General features: G+C 42.3%; 1 protein-coding gene across 4 annotated transcripts in view; it reads right to left on the reverse strand.

Annotated features, from left to right (window-relative positions):
* cdin1 (CDAN1 interacting nuclease 1) overlaps positions 1-22,743 on the reverse strand; it is a 183,463-nt gene that overhangs the window by 33,875 nt on the left and 126,845 nt on the right. For 3 of the 4 annotated variants that reach the window (XM_038785920.1, XM_038785939.1, XM_038785948.1), the window contains one exon: positions 19,720-19,825. In XM_038785920.1, the coding sequence (XP_038641848.1) occupies positions 19,720-19,825 (106 nt within the window). Of the gene's footprint in view, positions 1-12,313; positions 12,463-19,719; positions 19,826-22,743 lie in introns of those variants that run through there. The other variant, XM_038785930.1, reaches the window with a different exon arrangement.

A 22,743-nucleotide genomic window follows, 5' to 3' on the forward strand; every position in this document is an offset into this window, starting at 1 on the left:
TGGCACCCCCCGCTCGGAGAATCGGCCCTCGCCGTTTTTCACGGCGACCGCCGATTCTCCGGCCCGGATGGGCTGAGCGGCCTGACGTTCCCGACCTGTTCACGCCGGCGGCAATCACACCTGGTCGCTGCCGTCGTGAACATGGCGCCAAAGGTTCGTTTGTGGCTTGTGGGGGAGTGAGCACCACGGCCGTGCTCGGGAGGGGACTGGCCCGCGAGCGGTGCCCACCGATTGTCGGGCTGGCGTCTCCAAGAGACGCACTCTTTCCCCTCCGCCGCCCCGCAAGATCAAGCCGCCACGTCTTGCGGGGCAGCGGAGGGGAAGACGGCAACCGCGCATGCGCGGGTTGGAGCTGGCAAACCTGTGCATGCGCGGCTGACGTCACTTAGGCGTCGCCGACGTGTCATTCTCAGAGCGCCGCCCTTAGCCCCCTGGTGTGAAACTCGGTCGAGTTCACAACGGCCATTCCGATGCCGCGTGGGAGCGGAGAATTCCACCCTATATGTTTTCTGTCAAGGTGGCTAGCACAACTGCTTTACAGGTTATAGGGATGGGGTGGAGGGGTGGGCTTGGGTGGGGTGCTCTTTCCAAGAGCCGGTGCAGACTCGATGGGCCGAATGGCCTCCTTCTGCACTGTTAATACTATTCTATGAAAATGGACATTAAGGAGGGGAACCCTCTTTGAATTCAGAAATATCTTTTGTGGCGGTTGCAAAACAAGGCACATGCTGCATCTGTTACTGTCATGGGATGCCTCCATACTGTGACACTTTGTATCCTCACTTCTCTGCATGCCCAACCTAAACGTCACATGTGCAGTTTCAAAACTCAGCTTAGGGATTTTTCTTGAGTGAACCTTGCTGCAATAATGTGGAATCCAGTCTCAAATATTAAGGGCAGATTTTACAGCACCAACTGACTTAGGCTATGTATGAGATTTTTAAAAAAACTTTTGCTTTCATATAAATTAAGCATTGGATAGATGCACATTAACTTACTTGGTACCATCACTGCAGTGTCATAATAAGGGGTGACAAAAACTTGGTTAAGGATGTAAGTTGTAAGGCACGTCTTAAAGTAAGGGATCACATAATTGGAAGAGTTGAGGAAGGGAATTCTGGAGTCGGAGGGGAGAGGTTGCAGTATGGTCATGAATTACGTGGAGATAGGCGCGGGGGGGGGGGTGGTAGTGGGTGCGTGTGTGTACAAGAGGTCAGAAGCAGAGGAATAGAGAACTAGATGGGGTGGGGATGGAGAGGGGAAAGGTCATGGAAACAGAAAAAATGGGAGCAGGAAGAGGCCATTCGGCCCTTCAGGTCCGCTCCACCATTCTTTATGATCATGGCTAATCATCCAACTCAACAGCCTAACCCCGCTTTCCCCAATATCCTTTGATCCCGTTCGCTAGAAGTACTATGGGCGCGATTCTCCGCACCCCATGCCGGGTGGGAGAATCGCGGAAGGGCCGGGCGAATCACGCCACGCCGCCCTAGCACCCCCCGCAATTCTCCCACCTCCCCCCCCCCCCCCCCCCAAATGGCGTGTCGCGTTTTGCGACAGGCCGCTTGGAGAATTGCCGCTCGCCGTTTCTCACGGCGACTCTCCGGCTCGGATGGGGCGAGCAGCCTGCCGAACCCGACCGGTTCACGCCGGCGCCAACCACACCTGGTCGCTGCCGGCGTGAACAGCGTGCGACCGGTGAGTGTGGGGCCTGTGTGGGGGGGGGGGGGGGGGGTGCGGAGGAGGATCGAGCACCACGGGCGTGCTCAGCAGATGTCTGGCCCGCGATCGGTGCCCACCGATCGTCGGGCCGGCATCTCTAAAAGACGCACTCTTTTCCCTCCGCCGCCCCGCAAGATCAAGCCGCCATGTCTTGCGCAGCAGCGGAGGGGAAGACAGCAATCACACATGCACGGGTTGGAGCTGGCCAACCTGTGCATGCGCGGCTGACGTCACTTAAGCGCCGCCAGCCGCATCATTCCCGGCACGCCGCTTTGACGCAAGCGTCAAGGCCTGGCGTGTGGAATTTACGCGCCGCCGCTCCTAGCCCGGGGGGGGGGGGGGGGGGGGGGGAGCAGCCTCCGGCACCGGAGTGCAACTTTCAGTCCGACGCCGGAGTGAAAACGGCAGAGGTGCCGTTAACAGAGCCTCCAGACTCGTGCCCTTAGAAGATGCCGCCTCTACCCGCTCCCACGGCGACCCCTCCCCAACTTCCTAACCATAAATATATTGGCTGCCCAGTAATAGTTGATAAAGCTCAGAAGCAAAGTACTATATTTAACTACTTCTTGAAACCATACAATGTTTGGGACTGAACTGCTTTATGTGGTAACGAATTCTACAGGCTCACCACTCTCTGGGTGAAGAAATTTCTCCTCATCTCTGTCCTAAATGGTCCACCCTGTACCATCAGACTGTGACCCCTGGTTCTGGACACATCCACCATCGGGAACATCCTTCCTGCATCAACCCTGTCCAGTCCTGTTAGAATTTTATAACATTCTGTGAGATCCCCTCATTTTCCTGAACTCCAGCGAATAAAATCTTAATCGATTCAATCTCTCCTCATATCGCCACCACAGGAATCAGTCTGGTAAACATTTGCTGCACTCCCTCTATAGGTAGAACATCCTTCCTCAGATAAGGAGACAAAAACTGCATGCCATATTCCAGATGTGGCCTCACCAAGGCCCTGCATAATTGCAGCAAAACATCCCTGCCCCTGTACTCGAATCTTCTCGCTATGAAGGCCAGCATACCATTTGCGTTCTTTACTGCCTGCTGCACCTGCATGCATACCTTCAGTAACTGGTGTACGAGGACACCTAGGTCTCGTTCCACAGTCCCCTCTCTTAATTTCTGGCCATTCAGATAATAGTTTGTTTTTGCTACCAAAGTGGATAACCTGGCATTTATCCAAATTATATTTATCCAAATTATCCACCATTCATTCAACTTGTCCAAATCTCACTGAAGGGTCTCTGCATCCTCCTCACAACTCACCCTCTCACCCAACTTGGTGTCATCGGTAAATTTGGAGATATGACCTTTTGTTCCCTTATCGAAATCATTAATATATATTGAGAATCGCTGGGATCTTAGCACTGATTCTGATGTAAGAATTAAATGTAATATTTTGACGATTGTAAAAACATTTTCACATCAAAATTAAAAATAAAGTTTGTTTTGGTCAAACATCAGAGATTGTTATTTTGCGCTGTTTAAAAATGTTAATAAAGAAACACATTTTCAACTTTTCCACACTTTCACTTAATTTAATGGCATTGTTCATTATTTTGCTTCTACCCTTGGCTAAAAACTAAATTTTGTTGACTGACCTGTTAATTTGGATGCTGAAATTACATGAAAACTTATTATTCGGAATTAACAGGTGTATTCTATTTAAAATAGTTAACTATAACCAAGTGATAAAAATTATCAAATTTCTAAGCACGAGACAAGAATAAAACTATCTCTTTGGTACTATTCGGCAGCATGGTAGCACAAGTGGATAGCACTGTTGCTTCACAGCGCCAGGGTCCCAGGTTCGATTCCCCGCTGGGTCACTGTCTGTGCAGAGTCTGCATGTTCTCCCCGCGTCTGCGTGGGTTTCCTCCGGGTGCTCTGGTTTCCTCCGTCAGTCCAAAGCCTTGCAGGTTTGGTGGATTGGCCATGATAAATTGCCCTTAGTGACCAAAAGGTTCGGAGGGGTTATTGGGTTACGGAGATAGGGTGGAAGTGAGGGCTTAAGCGGGTCGGTGCATACTCGATGGGCCGAATGGCCTCCTTCTGCACTGTATGTTCTATGTTCTATATAGCTCCAAACATTTATCAAATCGAGATGTCCTACTCTTTACATTTCTGTTGTTACACAGAAATAGAACACAATGTCTGACGTTTGAACAGATTTTGTTTTGGCATTCCTGAATCATTTGGGTGTGGAAATCTTGATCTTAATTTGACTCTTTCAGCACATAACATATAAATATGGGGTAAAGGCTATATATATCAGCAACCTCAACAATTGTGAAGGTAACAAAATATTACAAACTCTAGTTCAGAAAGTGTATATATGCAATTGGTTTGAAATGATAAATATTTTCTCATCATATTCCCCTTTAGTCCTTCAACCCAAAATTATACATGAACGACTATAGCTTTTGATTCCGAGAAATAAAATTACAACATCTACTTGTTTTGTGCACTGTCTTATGGAAAAAAATTGGGAAACCTTATTACACAACAACATTTAATACATAATTGGTTAATCGGCTGTTTTTTCTTAGTGAGTAATTGGGTGGCAGACTGTTCATCTGACACCTTTTTTTGTAAGGGCACACTTTCTTTTTTTATCAATCTTGCTGTAAGTTGGTTTTTGCTTTGGATCTTCTGCTGTATTTATTTACTAGTTAGATAGCTATTATTTATTCATTAGTTGGATAGTTTAGATAGCGTTGAATTTTATAAGATCCCATTGGCACAAATCCCAACATGTCTCGAAGAAAATATATTATAGTCCAAACAAGACACCTTTAATAAAACTCAATTACAAAACCTGAAATATTTGCAAAGCACTAAAATTTTCTTGAGAAAATCGAAATATCAAAAGGCAAAATAAACACTGCTAGAATGATACATCCACTGTCCTATAGTTAATATCATTAAATTAAATTGGAAACATTTAGAATTCATTTACATTTTTCCATAACGATAGTCAATGATGCTTTAAATTCATCAATGATGGGCTGCTTAAACTTTTAACTGTGAATGCCTTTAAATGAAACCATACAAAATTTGCCAGAGTAATATAATCTCTGTGAAAATTACCATTAGCAAACAAGAACATTTTGAAATGAGAAGTAAGAAGGTCAATGCTGAACCATTTTGACAATTCCAAGTGGTCAATGATTATAACATACGACATTAGAAACCTTAACCTACCCACATATGAGTGATAAATGAGGCATTTTGTGCCATTACATTCCCATAAATCACTTCAGTCAACTGCTGACGGCTTTTATCAGATATAACCTTTTCAAGCTTCTATTTGACTGCTAACATTTTCAACTTTGACACATGTGCAGTTTACAAATTCCGCAGCTGATTAACTCTAGACAGCAACTGACTGTTTCAAGGTGGTTAGAACTTCATATTCTGAAATAGCTCTAAACAGATATAAACACAACAGTGCTGCCAAACCACTTTTGATAAATTCCTATCCACAGCCGTTAAAATCATTCAACAAATTTACTTTTTGCAGCACATAACAGCAGCCAGTCTTCATAATATTCAATATGCTGTGGAAATCTTGATCTTAGTCATGTGAATTCTGTAAGTCTAGTACTTCAGATGGCATTAGTTTTGATAAGGTCTAACTAGACATCAAAACTTAGTAACAAAACCGGAGCTGACACACAGACAAGAGACGCAGGAAGGTCAGCACAGACACTATTGCAGCTGATAACCTCTTTATCATAGAAAACGCATATTCAAAAATTGTTGCATAGGAAACAGTTCCCCATAGCATTAATCCTCACATCTCGTTCCCTTGACATTTTTTGACATGCAACCCATTAGGAATTCACAATTTTTTTATTTGAATAGGAATGCAACATATGAGAGGTGCTGTGGAGTAATAATTTGACAATTGAGATGTAAATACTAGGATCTTAAGAATTTATTCCCAGATAAAGGCATATTTATTACCTAAAACAAAAGAAGAAATTATCAATGTAACATCAAAGTGTACTGTTGATGATGACATAGTAATCTCAGGCCAGGTATGATAATCAAATGGTCACTGGCCACAATAAAGTCCTCTCTTTGACAGTATGGAAAGAATAGCAATAAACAAGGGTAATTATCTCTCATGAAAATCGACGGGATGTCTATTAAAACACTTAAAATTTAGCTGCATGTGAAGACAACTTTTGTGCAACTTAGTTACTAAGATAGATAACTCAATTAGCAGAACATGCATCAAAATACTTGGATGGGAAAAAAGAAACAAAAAAAGATTGATGGCTGAGAAAGTTCACCGATTCCCCTGCCGTAATATTCATGCAATGGACCTAACAGCATTTTTGTGCTGTCTTCACAAGCAAAGCTTCATTACCCATCACTCCACAGAATTTCTTTTATTATGAGGTTACCAGTTTGCCAACTATTGTTTCAATGATGAATGCTAGTAGTCAATTGTGCTGTAGCATTAATAAAACAACCGTTGCTTTTTACACTGAGCAAACATTAACATTTTCAATTTACTGTTATTTGAGAATTAAAAACAACCAATTAACCCCATCAAAAACAGTGACAGACATTGGGTTTCCAGATCAAGAGCAAAAGGAGGTGGATAAGAAAATGGTCTTTCAGTATATCACACACCAATATTAATAAGATTCATTTGATCCTCCAACTTTGTATTTTTGTTTTGCAAACATTTATATTAGAAGTCACGAGCCCATTCTCATATTTCTTTAATAGTGAGGTTTAGAAAAATCCAGCAGAACATTTGCCGAACATGTTCTTTCTGCAGCACTGCATACACTGGAAGAAAAATTTTGTTTTTATATTTTATATCTCATACGAAGCTGGAAAAATTAGAATTATTTCTCAGAATTGTGGCTGTGGATCGTGTGATGTGAGCGAGGGAATGGCTGTGTTTTTGCTCATCTTTCAATCTTTATTTTTATCCTTGTGCACATATTGTTGTCTATTTTCAGTTTACATGGCTATTACTATGTGTCGATATTTGTTGGTCAATGTTACAACACTTTTAAGTCAAGCCAATATCTTTAATACATGTTGATTTGTGGCAGCTGGTGGGAGTTGCATTGGGGCCTGGTACTTGGTGGCATAACTGCCTCTGAGAGGTTTCCCACCCTGAATGCGGTGCACACCGATGGATGCTGACTGCGACCAATGAAGGTGATCCATCTCAGTCTTGGCGCTACGATGCAGGAAGTTAAAACCCAATTTTAAGAGTTGCGAGGTGTCTTTATTGAGGTGGTGGCGGGCACAAGGAGGTTCTTGTAGCAGAGTGTGTGCGGTCTCTGGTGGAAGGATGCCTCCGCATGATGGAGTTTCTGCTGCATGGCCTGTTGTCCATCCAAAGGAATTCAGGTGATGACGACAGGGAACCGGTAAGGAACCCTGCTGAGCCTGGCATCTTCGGTAAGGGGAGGGCTTCAGTCTGGTTTGAGAACTGGCTGCCATGTTTTGGGAATCTCGATCTGGAGGTAGGGCAGCTCAAATTCACTGAAGCACATTTAACCCCATCTCCGAGGGCTAGGATTGGGTGGACCTTTCATCCTCAGGTTCTAGGTGTTGGATTGTGAGCTTTAGTGTCATGAATACAGACCTACATGACTTTTGGGTGGCCTAATCTTTTTTCTTGAGTGGTCCTGTTTCTGGCATGGGTCGGCCCTCCCTCCCCGCCACAGTTTGTCAATTTATATCCTGGGGTAGATTTCCCCAATTTACGATTGGGAGCAGTTTACATTCCTTTTGTTTCTTGGCCCCAAAATTTCCTCTTGTTTTCAGAGTGTGGTACTGGTGGTCTGGTGACCTGTGATGTCCTTTCATCTGGGGCTGAGAGATGGGATTATGGAAATTCAGATTCTTGCTTTTGGTTCTTGTTCATGCTCTCTTTTTACTTCTTCTATGAGAGATCTTAGGCTGAGTATTAAGGTTTGGTTGTGTTGCATCCCTCTCTTTGTCATTTTGCCACCTAGAAGGTAAAGAATAGCTGCCTGTTCTGATCTGGAGAAGAGTTTAAATTGCCCTGTAAGAGTTAGTTGATCGCCACTTAGCACTGGGATTCTTGGGGTATTGTTTTCTTCCTTTGTCATTTTGTTTTGTAGCTATGTGTGAGATGTAGGTCTGTGATGTTGCCTGTACCCTATTTGGGTGCAGAAAGGTAATTTATCTGTGGAAGGAATTATTAGGGATTGTGACCCTGAGTAATCCAGTCTTATTTGTCTTTCTGCACTCATTTGTTTGATTCGATTTAAAAAAAAATTCCAATAAATAGTCATTTAAAAAAAAAACTGTGGTTATGTTATGACTGCTCACAAAATAGTGGTGAAAATACTTTTTCTAAGGCTGTCAGAAAGATTTACATTGTATTATCGCAAGTACAGCTTTATCGCTTACAAATAAGACATTTAGGAATAGTTGTAATCAACTAAATTTCAGCTAATAGTGTTATGCATTACCACATTTTTGGGGAACAGAGTTTGTGGCAGGGTCTGAAGAATAATGGCCTTAGTCTCGCCAAAATTTAGTTGGAGGAAATTTTGACTCATCCAATACAGTTTTCTGCAGAAGCAGTGTGATAAATCAGAGACAGTAGATTGGTGGAGAGGTATAGCTGGGTGTCATCAGCATGTACATGGAACTTGAAGTTTTGTTTTCAAATTATGTAGCTGACAGGCAACATGCAGATGAGAAAAAGGAGGGGGCTAAGGATAGACCATTGGATGTCTCTAGAGGCAACGTTTTGAGAGTGGGAAGAGAAGTTATTGCAGGTGATTTTCTGACAACAACTAGATAAAGAGGGATTGAACCAGGTGAGGGAAAGCTGACCCAGATGGACAACAAAGCAGAGGTGTTGTTGGAGGATGATATGGTCAATTGCGTGAGAAACTTCAGACAGGTCAAGGAGTTTGGGAGGTAGTTTATCATAGTCACAATCACACAGGAGGTCACTGATAAACTTTGAGAAAGGCTGTTGAAGTTGCAGTGGAAAGAACTGAAATCTGATTGGAAGGACCAAAACATGGAATCATGGGAAAACTGAGTACAGATTTGGGAGATGAAAAAAAATGTTCAAGGACTTTGGAAAGGAATAGCTGGAGATGGGGCAACTGGGAATAAAATGTAATAGTAATATAACTAAAATAAGGCAGTAACGTTGCTAGATAATAAACTTTGCTCATGTGGCCAATGTTCAAAGCTGGGGAAGAGAGGATGATAGTTTCTTAACTCAGAAGTTGATTGGGCTCAAGGTTCAGTATAATAATGATCATTTACAGTTACCCCAAAACTTCCAACAATATTCTAAACATCTTATGCTCTCAGAATATTCATGCACATTTCAGCCAAAAGGGTTCTAAATATTAGAGCAAATAATATCAATCTAATCAGGAGAAAAGGATTATGTCATATTTTACTTCCAGAAGTTAACCTGACATCATGTCTATATGAAATGATGCAGTGTAGCAAGCCCCAAGGAGCAGTCTTTAACTGTTCCTGAAGAAATGTGATTTCAACAATAAAGAATGCATTCAAAATGTCAGATGTAAATGTCAATTAAAAATTACATATAGGTCTGAATCGCAAGGTCTGGAGGTTGACATTCTTTGACATAACAGAGTGTCTGTGACCAGGCCTTGGGCAAACTCAACAGGATCTATGCTGTCAGCTCATATACTACAGAAACTCAGACGCTTGTCTAATCTGAATGAAAAATAACATGAAAATTGGAGCTGAAGCCTTGGAGTAATGTTGATGGACGCTGAAGGCGTTTTCTGTACCACGTGACAGCTTCAACTAAACAGGACTGTATTATAAACAGTGAGACCAAAGCCAAGTACTAACAGAATGGAAAAAAATAAAGAATTGGCTAAATTCTTATTGTGATAAATATTGTCAATTTCACATTGGACAGAGCAACAGTCACACCTTTATTTGATATATAAAGAATATATGTGCGATTAAAGAAGTTTAATATTCGCCATATCTTGTGTTTAAATGAATTAAATATATATAACATTATAGTTACATTTCCCCATATCTAAACAGGCCACAGATAAAATAATGACTTTAAAAGCAAAACACTCCAATTACAGAATTGAGCATTCAACATAATTCAATTGATTAATTCTTTGAGCCAAATGCCATTAACAGCATTTTAATTATTCCAGTTTGGTATCTAATTAGGAAACAGACTCTTATTCAGTACAGCAATTTTCCATATTCAATATTTATTAATAAACCATTTTTTAATACAACCAACACATTCTATTGCAAACCCCCCCCCCCCCCCATAAATTTATTTTGAGAATGATATGAACTCTTGATACCTGACACCTCTTTTAGTTCACAATAACACAATACATCCCCCTTAACTGGACTTCACGCCTACCCCAGACTACAAAAAAACAAATATAAAATCTGTCTCTGACTTGCGCTGGGTGAGCCTTGGAAATCTACTCACATTCCCATGCTTTTGACACTAAAAACTGAGACAAAGCTTTAGCAGCAGAAATTAATACTATAATGACAAATAATAGGAATAGCCTCATGGCCTGGGAATGTTTATCACATCATCCAACTATTTCCTGCTGGATGATTGCAGGCAACAGAAACAGTCTTAAGAAAAGACATCTTTGAAATGTGTGTCTACATTTCTTCTAGTGCTGACTGAACATTTATCATGCATTCACCAATTCCGATTGAAAATTAATAGTACTGCGATTGGTTTTTTCACCCTACCTGCCAATAATGTAGCCTTGGACTGACCTACAGTCCCATGGTGCTGTTCTAAGGTCAGACCCTGCCAGCATTACACCAGTGTGTCAAAATATGTCAACAAACCATCCGCACTACAAGAAGAAGAATGACCTTTTATTTCTTCATGTATGGAGTGCCGATAAAGCCAACAGAGGCTGGGCATGCATGAGCAGTTTTTCAAGCAGCTTGACACTCACAACCTTCCCAAGCGCATTTTCCAAACCACAAATGTAAAATAAGGCGACTCCAACTTTTTGAAAAGTTACCACATCTCGATGATATTCCAAAAAGCCTTTAATTCGGCAGACTGAGATCTGTGCCAGTTTAAAATAAAACCTCAGAAGTTGCCTTAAGTTGTCGCCACATCTACATAAAAAGTTCCAATCTTTAGAGGTGCCATTTTTCACCTGAACACAAAAGAAAATTTGTAGCTCCTGTATTGTTAATTGTGTGATAACTGTATTCTGTCATTAACTCCGTGAAATTAGAGTGAGGCAAAATTATTTTGATATCGTGCCAAATATAATTATAGAGCTGTCTTAATACCAAACGAAAGAACTTTTTTCACTGGTCTGGCACAGCTCATGATTCACGGTTTATTTAAGTAGAAGGTTAACACTGAATATTAACCCTTAAAGCAAAACAAAGACATTGTTAGAAAACCTGGTAGCCCTATTGAGACCCAGTAAGTTATTCTGGAGTGAACTAGAAGACAGCATCCAGTGGAACTGGCATATACTCAAAACAGGTTTCAACACAGCTAAATTTGACCAAACTTTAGAAATTGTATTATTACTCAAGAGTCAGAATCTATGTAGAAATTTGTAATATACTATGTATTCCATCAAACAACAACCGAGTAGCCAACTCCTTAATCAAAAAGAAAATTGGAGGGGAGGAATTTATTGAAGGGACCAGCAAAAAGAAAAAATTGAAGGGTTTTATAGAAGGCTGCTGGGGCTTTACAGTAGAGTTAACATAAATGTGTTGGTGTAAGAAAATGTGACTATTAAGCTAAATTATAGATTGCTCAATAAAAATAGGCTCAATAAAAGCACATCTCATTAGGAAATCCCACATAAATATTTTTTCCTGGAAAATCAAAAAGGTCCATTATTCATCGCGAAAGCATGGAAATTTGTCAGTTGATAGTTTTAATACTTTTTTAAAAATTAAGGGCAATATAACATCGCCAATTCACCTACCCTGCACACCTTTGGATTGTGGGGGGGGGGGGGGAGAAGACACACGCAGACGTGGGGAGAATGTGCTAACTCCATACAGGCAGTGACACGGGGCCAGGATCAAACCCGGGTCTTCCGCACCATGAGGCAGCAGTGCTAACCACTGCGCCATGGTGCTGCCCTGTATAGTTCTAAAACTTGACACGTGCTTCAATCAGTCCCAAAATTTGGATAGTACAATTAAGAATCTGAGGGTGGCAGGAAAGCCATTTTTTTGGAGGGGGAAGTGGAGGGAAGGTGGACAATAAAGACTATGATGGAAATACACACAAATTACACTAATTATTGAAGGATACTTTCAAAGTTCACTGCCTGTGAAACTCCAAGAACAATGTATGGTTGTATAATCTTAAACAATGACATTTTATTCAAAACAATCTAGAACACGTGACAACATTTGGGAACTAGCAAGTATGACATAAAAATGACACTGGAAAGCTAAATAAAAAGATTTAGACAAGAATAACTTAATTATTGAAGGTGTGTGATAGTTTGTGAATTTATGCAGTCACTATCATAATCCTTGGCATTAGAAGATAACAACAATTCTCATTTATCAAACAAATTATTTTCTAAATACCATGGTAAGGCCTGTTTGGAAAATACAATAAGGTTATTTGGCCCTAGAATTTTTCCAGTCAGAATGTTCTTCTCCCTCTCTTTCACAACACACAAGTCACCTTAGATTCATTTTGGCCGAATGCTGCAGACATTTAAGCAAGAAAAAACAAAATAAAAATGTAGCAATGAAAAAATCCACCTGGTTCATTTCATTCTACGGTCACAATTAAGATCAATCTAGACCACTTTTCAAAGTACCATACTGCCTTTGTCCTTTCTTTTACTGTGAATCAAAATTTGACTTCTTTCTATTCCCATACTTTATCAACTTTGTTTTGTATTGTGTTAAACAGCAATTTGTTTTAAGTGGCAGTTATATGGTTCATCTACTTGTAAATTTTATGCCAGGTGGTACAAGACAGACTGCTCAAATTACCTTACCCTCCAACTTATGTATAATTAAAAAATTGTGAAAATTATCCATCAGATCTATGGTAGCATGGCCTGTAATTAAATGTTGCTCTCCTGGTGGTCGGCAAAAATATCTCTGGAACGAGTAGATGGATGTTTCCAATTTTTGGATGTCTTCCTCCATAATCAGCCTTCCTTCAAAAGCTGTATTTATTGATGACCAGAACAGGTTGAGCTCTCAAGTATCCCCTCATCATAGTTCAATTATTAAAGAACTATTCTCAACTCTTCCTGACCGGATTAAAGTAACATTCACAGAGCTTAGGAGCAAACCTACCACTTTCCTGACAGGTTGTAATTATAATGAAACCAGAGGGAAGAAAATTGGAAGACAAAAATGAGCAACTGTTCGAGTGTAGAAAACACAAAAACAATGCTAGCAACTGACAGGCTTGTATTGGATACAAGAGAAGGTCGTTTTGCTCGTGGAAAATAACACAAAATGACCTAAAAATAAATAAATCAACCATTATTATTAATTCAGTAACCTCCAGGGTGGAACTGCTGTCTCACGGCGCTGTGGGCCCGGGTCACTGTCCATGCGAGTTTGCACATTCTCCCCGTGTCAGCGTGGGTCTCACCCCCACAACCCAAAGATGTGCAGGGTAGGTGGATTGGTCATGCTAAATTGCCCCATAATTGGATTGATTTTTAAAAAAATTCAGTAAACTCCGTGTAGCGCTGATAACTTTGCAACATTTTATGAAGAGTTTGTCTATTTAGGATGCAAGATAAAAACAAGCAAACCTTGATCAGAGTTATGATATGGACTTTACAGTCAATCTTAAATCGTGCATGCATTGTAGATATCACTAAGTACAACATGTTTATAACTAATGTATTAAATTTTCACACAATAACTTTGAATTTTGCTTTAGATTTGTAGTGGGCAATTTGCAGATATGGCCCACCATGTGGTGTGTGTGGCCTACAAGTCATTTTGTTGACTTTTGCCCATGTGCAGAGATGCCAGGTTCCGCTGGTCACTGTCTGTGTCGTTTTCCTTTCACCGTATGGCTAAAGTGATGCTCACGTAAAGAAAGGACAAGTGAAGTGAGGTTCGAGCTTATTACTCACGACATTGACTGAGAGTCTTGTGCTCCTTCCGCATCCAAAGCGTAAATATCTATTTTGTTTATACTATTTGAATATGATAATTCTGGATGCTGCTTTGCTGACAGAGGAGGTATCAATTTCGGGGTACCAACGGAGGGTCGGGGGTGGCAGTTGAAGGCAGTTGTCAGAGGGGAACTTATCTCAATTCGATCCCATAGGGAAAAGAGAGAAAGAGCGGAGAAGGAGAGACACGTGGAGGAGATACTCCGAGTGGACAGGAGATACACGGAGGCCCGAGGCGCGGCTATTGAGGGAGTGGCGGAGTCTGCAGGCAGAGTTTGAACTACTGACCATAGGGAAAGTGGTAGCACAGCTAAGGAAGGCAAGGGGGGCAGTCTATGAGTACGGGGAGAAAGCAAGTAGAATGCTGGCACACCAACTGCGAAAGAGGGAGGCGGCCAGGGAAATCAGGGGAGTAAGGAGGGTAACACAGTCCTGGATCCAGGGGTGTGTGTGAACGGAGTCTTTAAGGAATCCTATTGTAAACTATACGAGTCGGAGCCCCTGATGGGAGCGGAAGGGATAAGGTACTTGTTGGACCAGTTGAGGTTTCCAAAGGTGGAAGAGGACCTGGGGACCCCCGATTGAATTGGAGGAGATTGTCAAGGGTATAGAGGGCATGCAATCGGGTAAAGCCCCGGGACCGGACAGTTACCAGGTAGAATTCTAGAAGAAATTTTCGGAAATATTGAGCCCACTCCTGATGAGGACCTTCAAAGAGGCTAGAGAGAGAAAGGAACCCTCCCCCCAACAATGTCACAGGCTTTGATCTCACTCATTCTTAAACAAGGGAAGGACCCGGAACATTGCGGGTCATACAGACCGATTTTGCTTTTAAACGTGGATGCCAAATTGCTAGCTAAGATTCAGGCCAGAAGAATTGAGGATTGTGTTCCAGGGGTGATAGAGGAAGACCAGACTGGGTTTGTTAAAGGCAGACAACTCAGTAGCAATGTCCGGAGACTTTTGAATATTATGATGCCCTCAGAGGGAGGGGAGGCGGAGGTGGCAACAGTGATGGACGCAGAGAAAGCCTTTGACTGGGTGGAGTGGGAGTACCTGTGGGAAATGCTGGGGTTTGGTGAGAGCTTTATTGGCTGGGTGCAATGGCTGTACCAGGCGCCTGTAGCAAGTCTATGTACAAACCGGCTGAGGTCGGGGTACTTCGAGCTTCACCGGAGAACGAGGCAGGGGTGTCCTGTCTCTCCGTTACTATTTTCCCTAGCTATAGAACCACTAGCTATGGCGCTGAGAGCCTCGAGGAACATCGGGTCTCGCTATGTGCGGATGATTTTCTCCTGAACGTTTCGGACCCTGTGGAGGGGATTGGGTGGGGGTGGGGGGGGGAGGTTCTGCGGATCCAGAGGGATTTTGGTAGTTTTTCAGGGTACAAACTGAACATGGGAAAGAGCAAATTGTTTGTGATCCAGGTCAAGGGCCAGGAGGAGAGACTGAAAGAGCTGCCACTCAGGATGGTAGAGAAAAGTTTTCGTTACCTGGGTACACAGGTGGCCAGGAAATGGGATGCCCTGCACAGGCTCAACCTGACTTGGTTGGTGGAGCAAATGGAAGGGGACTTAAAAGGGTGGGACATGCTCTCACTGTCACTGGCAGGGAGGGTGCAGACCATGAAAATGACTGTCCTCCCCAGATTTTTGTTTGCCTTTCAGTGCCTCCCCATCTTCATCCATAAGGCCTTGTTTAAGCAGGTGAGTAGGATCACTACGGGCTTTGTGTGGGCGAATAAAACCCCGCGAGTAAGGAGATCGCTGTTGGAACGCAGTCAGCGGTGGTGGGGGGGCGTGGGAGCAGCTGGAGGCGGCGTCATATAAAGGTACTAGTCTGGGAGTTTTGATAACGGCTCCTGTGCCGTTCTCGCCGACCCGTTACTCCACAAGTCCAGTGGTGGTGGCGACACTGCGGATCTGGGGACAGTGGAGGAGGTACAAGAAGGTGGAGGGAGCGTTGGTCTGGACCCCGATATGTAACAACCACAGGTTTGCCCCAGGTAGGATGGATGGTGGGTTCCAGAGCTGGCAGAGGGCAGGCATCGGAAGGATAGGAGATCCGTTCATAGACGGAAGCTTTCCCAGTTTGAAGATGCTAGAGGACAAATTTAATCAGCCGCCAGGAAACGCCTTTAAATATCTGCAAGTACGTGCCTTCTTGAAAAAACAGGTAGTGGCCTTTCCAACGCTCCCGCCACTGAGGATACAGGACAGGGTGGTCTCCGGCACCTGGGTGGGGAAGGGAAGAGTGTCGGATATCTACCAGGAACTACAGGAGGCGGAGGAAACCCCGGTGGAGGAGCTCAAGGGCAAGTGAGAGGAGGAGCTAGGTGAGGAGTTGGAAGCGGGTCTGTGGGCATAGGTCCTGGGCAGGGTTAATTCCTCCTCATCATGTGCCAGGCTCAGTCTCATTCAATTTAAGATGGTCCACCGGGCACACATGACGGCAGCGAGAATGAGCAAGTTTTTTGGGGTAGAAGACAATTGTATGAGGTGCAAGGGAAGTCCTGCAAAACAAGTCCACATGTTTTGGGCATGCCCGGAGCTTAGAGAGTTCTGGCAAGGGTTCGCGAGGGCAATGTCCAAGGTGCTTAGCACACGGGGTGGTGCCGAGTCCCGAGGTAGCAATCTTTGGAGTGTCAGAAGACCCGGGTGTTCAGGGGGTGAAAGAGGCCAACGTCTTGGTCTTTGCCTCCCTAGTAGCCTGGAGACGGATTTTATTAATGTGGAGGGACTCGAAGCCCCCAAGTGTAGCGATTTGGGTTACCAACATGGCTGGGTTCCTCAGCCTCGAGAAAATAAAGTTTGCCGTAAGAGGGTCTATGCTAGGGTTCTCTCGGAGGTGGGAGCCGTTCGTCGAAGCGGGGGTGTTGGGTGAGTACTTCATTGGGATGGTGTGGGGAGACTGGGTCGCGTGGGGTAATGTCTATTTAATTGTTATTGTATATTCTCTTTTTGCACTATGTTAATGTTCACTCTAGTTTGTTTTGGTATTATGGTTACTAATGTTTTATGATGAAAAATTCTGCAAAACCTTAATAAAAATACTTTAAAAAAAAAAGATAATTCTATTAATATACAAATAAATAACTGTGAAAATTTGCCGTGTATTAAATGTATTTAACCTTATTCATAGGGTGATGGGTTAGTTAACATGGCCAATTTCAATCTTGCAGCCGTCTGAGACGAAGGAGAGCCACTTAGCCTTGAATGCCTAACAATGCTTTGGATACTATTCCCTGCTTGCTCAAAGCATTGTGGGTCCTATTCTTTGTTTAGTGTGAGATTTTACTTCTGGGATATTTACAGTCATTAAGCTTTCTGGTGATTATTTTAAACAAGACAGCAATTAAAAGACAACACACTGGTTATCCCCTTTAGAGGGATTGGTGAAGGACTAAAAGATAACATTAGATTGTCTTTGGCTCGATTAAATCAAGAATTTTAAGCAGATGCCTTTTAGATGTCATTGGTTGAGAACTGTTTCATGCAGGATGTTGTAGGATTAATTAGTGGTCAGGTAACAATTTACTCACCCTCTTACGCTACATTAATACTCGCAGAACTGTTGCATTCTTTTACTGAAGCTACCGACTCAGCCCTAACTGGACCAAAACAGTGCATTTCAAATTTATACAGCTTTACGATAGTGTGGTGCAGTATAATGCTTAGCTCTATATATTTTTAATCGTCATGGTGTGGTATTTCAATGCTTGGCAGTGGAGCAAACGTGTAAATGTAAATTTATGAATGTATAGGGACAGAATACAGCCAACTGCAGAATGAATTTCCTCTTTTGGCCAAACAATTCTGAACTGTGTCCTTAGTGTTGCAATTTTTTTCATTTCCCACAATAATTTTAATGGCCTTTCTGACAGAGATTACCAACTTAATACGGTTACTTTTGGAAAAGTATAGACTCTTCAATGCTGTGAACTGAAGTCCATGTAAAAATGGAGTAAATCTACATGAGTCTCACCTCCACAACCCAAAGATGTGCAGGGTAGGTGGATTGGCCACGCTAAATTGCCCCTTAATTGGAAAAAAAGAATCAAGTACTCTAAACTTATCTTTAAAAATGGGAGTAAATCTCCTCTAGTTCATTTTTCGTGGAATCCTGAAAATTGGCAGACGTTATGCTACATTTGGGACATCGAGTAGAAAACTAGTAAGTCATGCTACAGTTGTCTAGAACCTTGGTACGGCTGCACTTAGAATACTGCGCACAATTCTGGTCGCCACACTACAAGAAGGATGTGGAAGCTTTGGAGATGGTGCAGAGGAGGTTTACCAGGATGTTGTCTGGTCTGGAGGGCGTTAGCTATGCGGAGAGGCTGAATAGACTTGAATGACAGAGATTGAGGGGCAACCTGATAGAGGTCTACAAGATTATGGGACGTGGAATGCCCTGCCTGCAGCAGTAGTGGACTCGCCAACACTAAGGGCATTCAAATTGTCATTCGATAAACATATGGATGATAAGGGAATAGTGTCGATGGGCTTTAGAGTGGTTTCACAGGTCGGCACAACATCGAGGGCCAAAGGGCCTGTACTGCGCTGTAATGTTCTATGTTCTATGTAAGGATAGAGTGGATGGGCAGGCACTCTCACAGTGTGGAGGGGTCAGTCACTAGGGGGCATAGATTTAAGATCCGTGGAGCAAAGTTCAGAGGAGATGTGCGAGGCAGGTTTTTCTTTTTTTACACAGAGGGTGGTGAGTGCCTGGAACATGCTGCCAGGGGAGGTTGTGGAGGCAGATACATTAACGACATTCAAAAGGCATCTCGATAAATACATGGACAGCATGGGTATAGAGGGACACAACACTAGGAAGTACTGAGGGTTTTGGCCAAGGCTGATATCATGACCGGTATGGGCCGAAGAGCCTGTTCCTGTGCTGTATTGTTCTTTGTTCATGACCTGCAGCATTTTACGATGGATTAAAATCCAGCTTCCTTAGTTGAAAGAATATGGTTGTGGTTTATTGTTCCACATAAAACTTCCCAAGGGAGGAAAGCAAGTACATTGCTTTGACTATTTTTTCCTTACTATTGCATGCTCCTGAAATTACAAAAAAAAGTATTGTGGCACTTTTCTAAATTTAATCTACTCTGAGCCTTTTCCCAGAAAGGTTTGGACAATGCAAATCTAAGATCCAAGGGAAAACCTTGCACTCATTTTAATTGGTCATAGCTCCTCAACCGTGGGTGCCAAGTTTGAGACTAAACTTGAGCCTTCAAAATTATAATTAGTATGGGGGGCTATTAAGAGAAAAGGGATTTCTTTCTCATTCCAAAAAGGTCATGTAAATTCATGATGGGTGCCACGGTAGCACAGTGGTTAGTACTGTTGCTTCACAGCACCAGGGTCCCAACTTCGATTCCCGGCTTGGGTCACTGTGCGGAGTCTGCATATTCTCCCAGTGTCTGCGTGGGTTTCCCCCACAAGTTCTCTCCCACAAGTCCCGAAAGACGGGCTGTTAGGTAATTTGGACATTCTGAAACAGGCAATGTAGTGTGGCGTCTAGGGGATTTTCACAGTAACTTTATTGCAGTGTTAATGTAAGCCTACTTGCAACAATAATAAATATTATTAATTCATCGAGATTAAGTTGAAAATGTCTTAAAACAAAGAACTGAAACCCAGTATTATTCCCTCACCCATTTACTCATAATATGTAGATGAAGAAGAACATGTTTCTTGGATTTTCTTCTGTAACATGCTTGCTTTTGAAGCAGCAAATTTGGTAATATCATGTCAAATGTGAGATACAACAACAAACGTGGCATAAAAAAGAACAGTACCTGTTCCAGTAGCTCCAGAATTGGTCCTGCAAGTAGCACTGGTGGCTGTATTCATCCCCAAATGAAGCCTTGCTTTCAATCCAATGAATCACATGACCATCAATGGCTATAAAAAATGATTGCATTTTCAGCTTCATTCTTCAATTAGGTGTCTTTCTAAGATAACTTAAGACAAGTCAACATTGGATAGACTGAAAAAATCCATCTGCTTTATACAATTTACATTAAATAGCTTTCTACTGCATTGTTCTTTGCAAAGCACTCCCATTACAGTTCATCCTGCAAATGCTATTTGTCCCTCAGGTATTCCTATTTTCGATTCATTTCAACAATGGAGACTGGCTTAAATATGCTTCTGTAAAAGAAAACTCGAGTAATTTTACACCACTGTTGATTAACACATTACTCATTCATAGTTTGTTTATCGGAATCATACAGATTATAATCAGCATTATTTTAAGTTTATAAGAACAGATGGAATGAGGAACAACTACCTTATCTAAGTATGTTGTTCTGCCCACACAGCATGTAGAATTTAACTTAGTAAATTCAACAAATCCATGTCCCGAGGGATGGCTCTGCATCAACAGGACTTGTGATCCAAAACTAACCAAGCAAAAGTCCAAAAGAGTTAGCCATCTCCACAGCCTCACTATTCAGCTTTGGCTGTCACACTGACCAAATAAAAGACAATATCTGCCTCCCCTCTCACAGTAGTAGATGGCAGTAAGAAGTCTTACAACACCAGGTTAAAGTCCAACAGGTTTGATTCAAACACGAGCTTTCGGAGCGCAGCTCCTTCCTCAGGTGAACCATTGTAGATGAACCATTGTAGCTTGAAGAGTATTCGATCATCTCAATCTATACCTATCCCTACAGCATTGAATACTCAGCCACACAGTTTGTCAACTCCTTTTCTGAAGGAGTTAAATTGTTACAGCACTAACTGCTTTTTCTGCAGATCTATTCCACACATATATATCCATTAATCTGAGGGGGAACCAAATTTATTCTGATCCCACTTCAGGACCCATAATTTTAAATAAAAGTGGCCCTAAGTTTTAAGATTATAGTTAAAGTCAAATAAGCTTGTTTACATTTATACTTCTTGCCACTAACAACTTGACTGTGTCTCACTTAATCTTCTTTGCTACAAATAAACAAGTTTAGCTGTGTTTGTTTACTATTAGAATTGAGAGCCCTTCTGAAACCTTGCTGCTCTTCTCCATTCTCAACACATTATTCAAATACTGTACTTTTTGTGCAGATAAAGTAAAAATGAGTGTGACAGACCTTTGTACATCTATTTCTGCTAGCTACCAATTCTAATATGATCTATTCCCTCTTTGATGCCTTTCAGTTAGTCGGTTATCTGTATGCCTCACACTTTTGCTCAAGGTTTGTCTCTCCTTTGCATTTTTTTTCCTTCGCCGAAAACAGAGTCTTCTTTTGGTCTCTTCTGTCCTGTAGGTCTCACACACTTATGACTCTCTCTCATTTCCACCCCCACCACACTTCTTCTTCCTGTCTCTTTATTTAAACTTGCAGCCAGGTTCAATATTTTCATCTTCTTACCACAGCAAAAATAAACAGACTTTCCCTAAGCATTAGGCTAATTCCCGAGAGTCTGAAAGTCATAATAATGGAGTCAAATCAGAGCTGCAATGTTAGATAATTTGGACATTCTGAATTCTCCCCCTGTGTACCCGAACAGGTGCCAGAATGTGGCAACTAGGACTTTTCATAGTAACTTCATTGCAGTGTTAATGTAAGCCTACTTGTGACAATAAAGATTATCATGCAAGACTCAAATAAAACTCTACCTTCCTATTAGGCCTCCTTTCAGGTCATTGCAAAACTAATTCTTTTAAAATATTAAAATGAACAGCATGGGGCTCTTCCACTCATTAAGAATTGGCTTCTGCACCTAATGGACCAGATCGTTGCTTCCAAGGCAGGTGGCAAGAAATTGCTCCGTTGGCGCACTTGCCTCGGGAAAATGTGTTCGGAATGGTGTGATTTACGCTCCAAGAAGTGATGGGGGCGGATCATGGGATAGAGAGTCAGGCCTACCAAACCTGGACAGGGATCAGAGGCAGCCAATGGGCTGCCGAATGCCTAGGCAGGCTGCTTAGAAACACCACCTCAGTTATCTGGGACTTCATCTCAATGGCTTTTAAGTGTTGTGGCCTCTGGCATAACCCCTCATCCCCATCACTCACTCTCCCTCATTCCCCCACCCCCAGATCCTTGTGGCCAACATGCCAATTTAACGTCAACTCATGCATACCCATGCCTCCGCCCACCGTGTGCCCGTACATTCTTCATACCAACTCAGCCTATATTCATCAAGATATCATGTTGAGATTAAATAAAATAAAGATCTAATTATCTCTTAAGAGTTTCCACCATAATCAAAATTGTCCAGTTCACGAAAGCCCACTCAAAACTTAAAAAAACCCTCATGTTCTTAATCCATTATCAAAACAAACTTTAAACAAAACATAATCCACATCAAAGCTAATCCTTTAATAACCTAGCAAACTGCGCACTTAGGAGCCACTGCTGGGATGGTGGTTGAAAGCAGCCAATCATTGGCATCAATGCATCAGCTTGGCAGTTGGAAAAGTGGTACCATGCACTGTACAGTTAATTAGTACCATGAGACAATCTATTTCTTTCACTGATGTACATCTAGAGCAAGATATTTTACTTCGATCCTGCCTTACGTGCAGTAGATCATGGTTTTCCACAGTGACCTTTGTCTGTCAAAATCAATGTTTGACCATGAAAATCAAGTACATGGTACATGCAAAAAGTGGGACTATTTTGGTGTTGGCAGTGATTTGAAGGGGGTGAGACAATATGTGAAGAGAGCGAACTGTTAATTCTAAAAGTTTACATAGGTGCCAGGAAGATAGTTTGGGTGAGAATAAAGAGGAGGGAGCAGAAAGTGGGTCTCATAGACAAGATGAGTTTGGAGAGGGCACATGGTAAAATTGCAGAGATATAGCTCCAAGTCAG

Source organism: Scyliorhinus canicula, chromosome 2 (genome assembly GCF_902713615.1).
Source record: "Scyliorhinus canicula chromosome 2, sScyCan1.1, whole genome shotgun sequence".
Taxonomy (NCBI): Eukaryota; Metazoa; Chordata; class Chondrichthyes; order Carcharhiniformes; family Scyliorhinidae; genus Scyliorhinus; species Scyliorhinus canicula.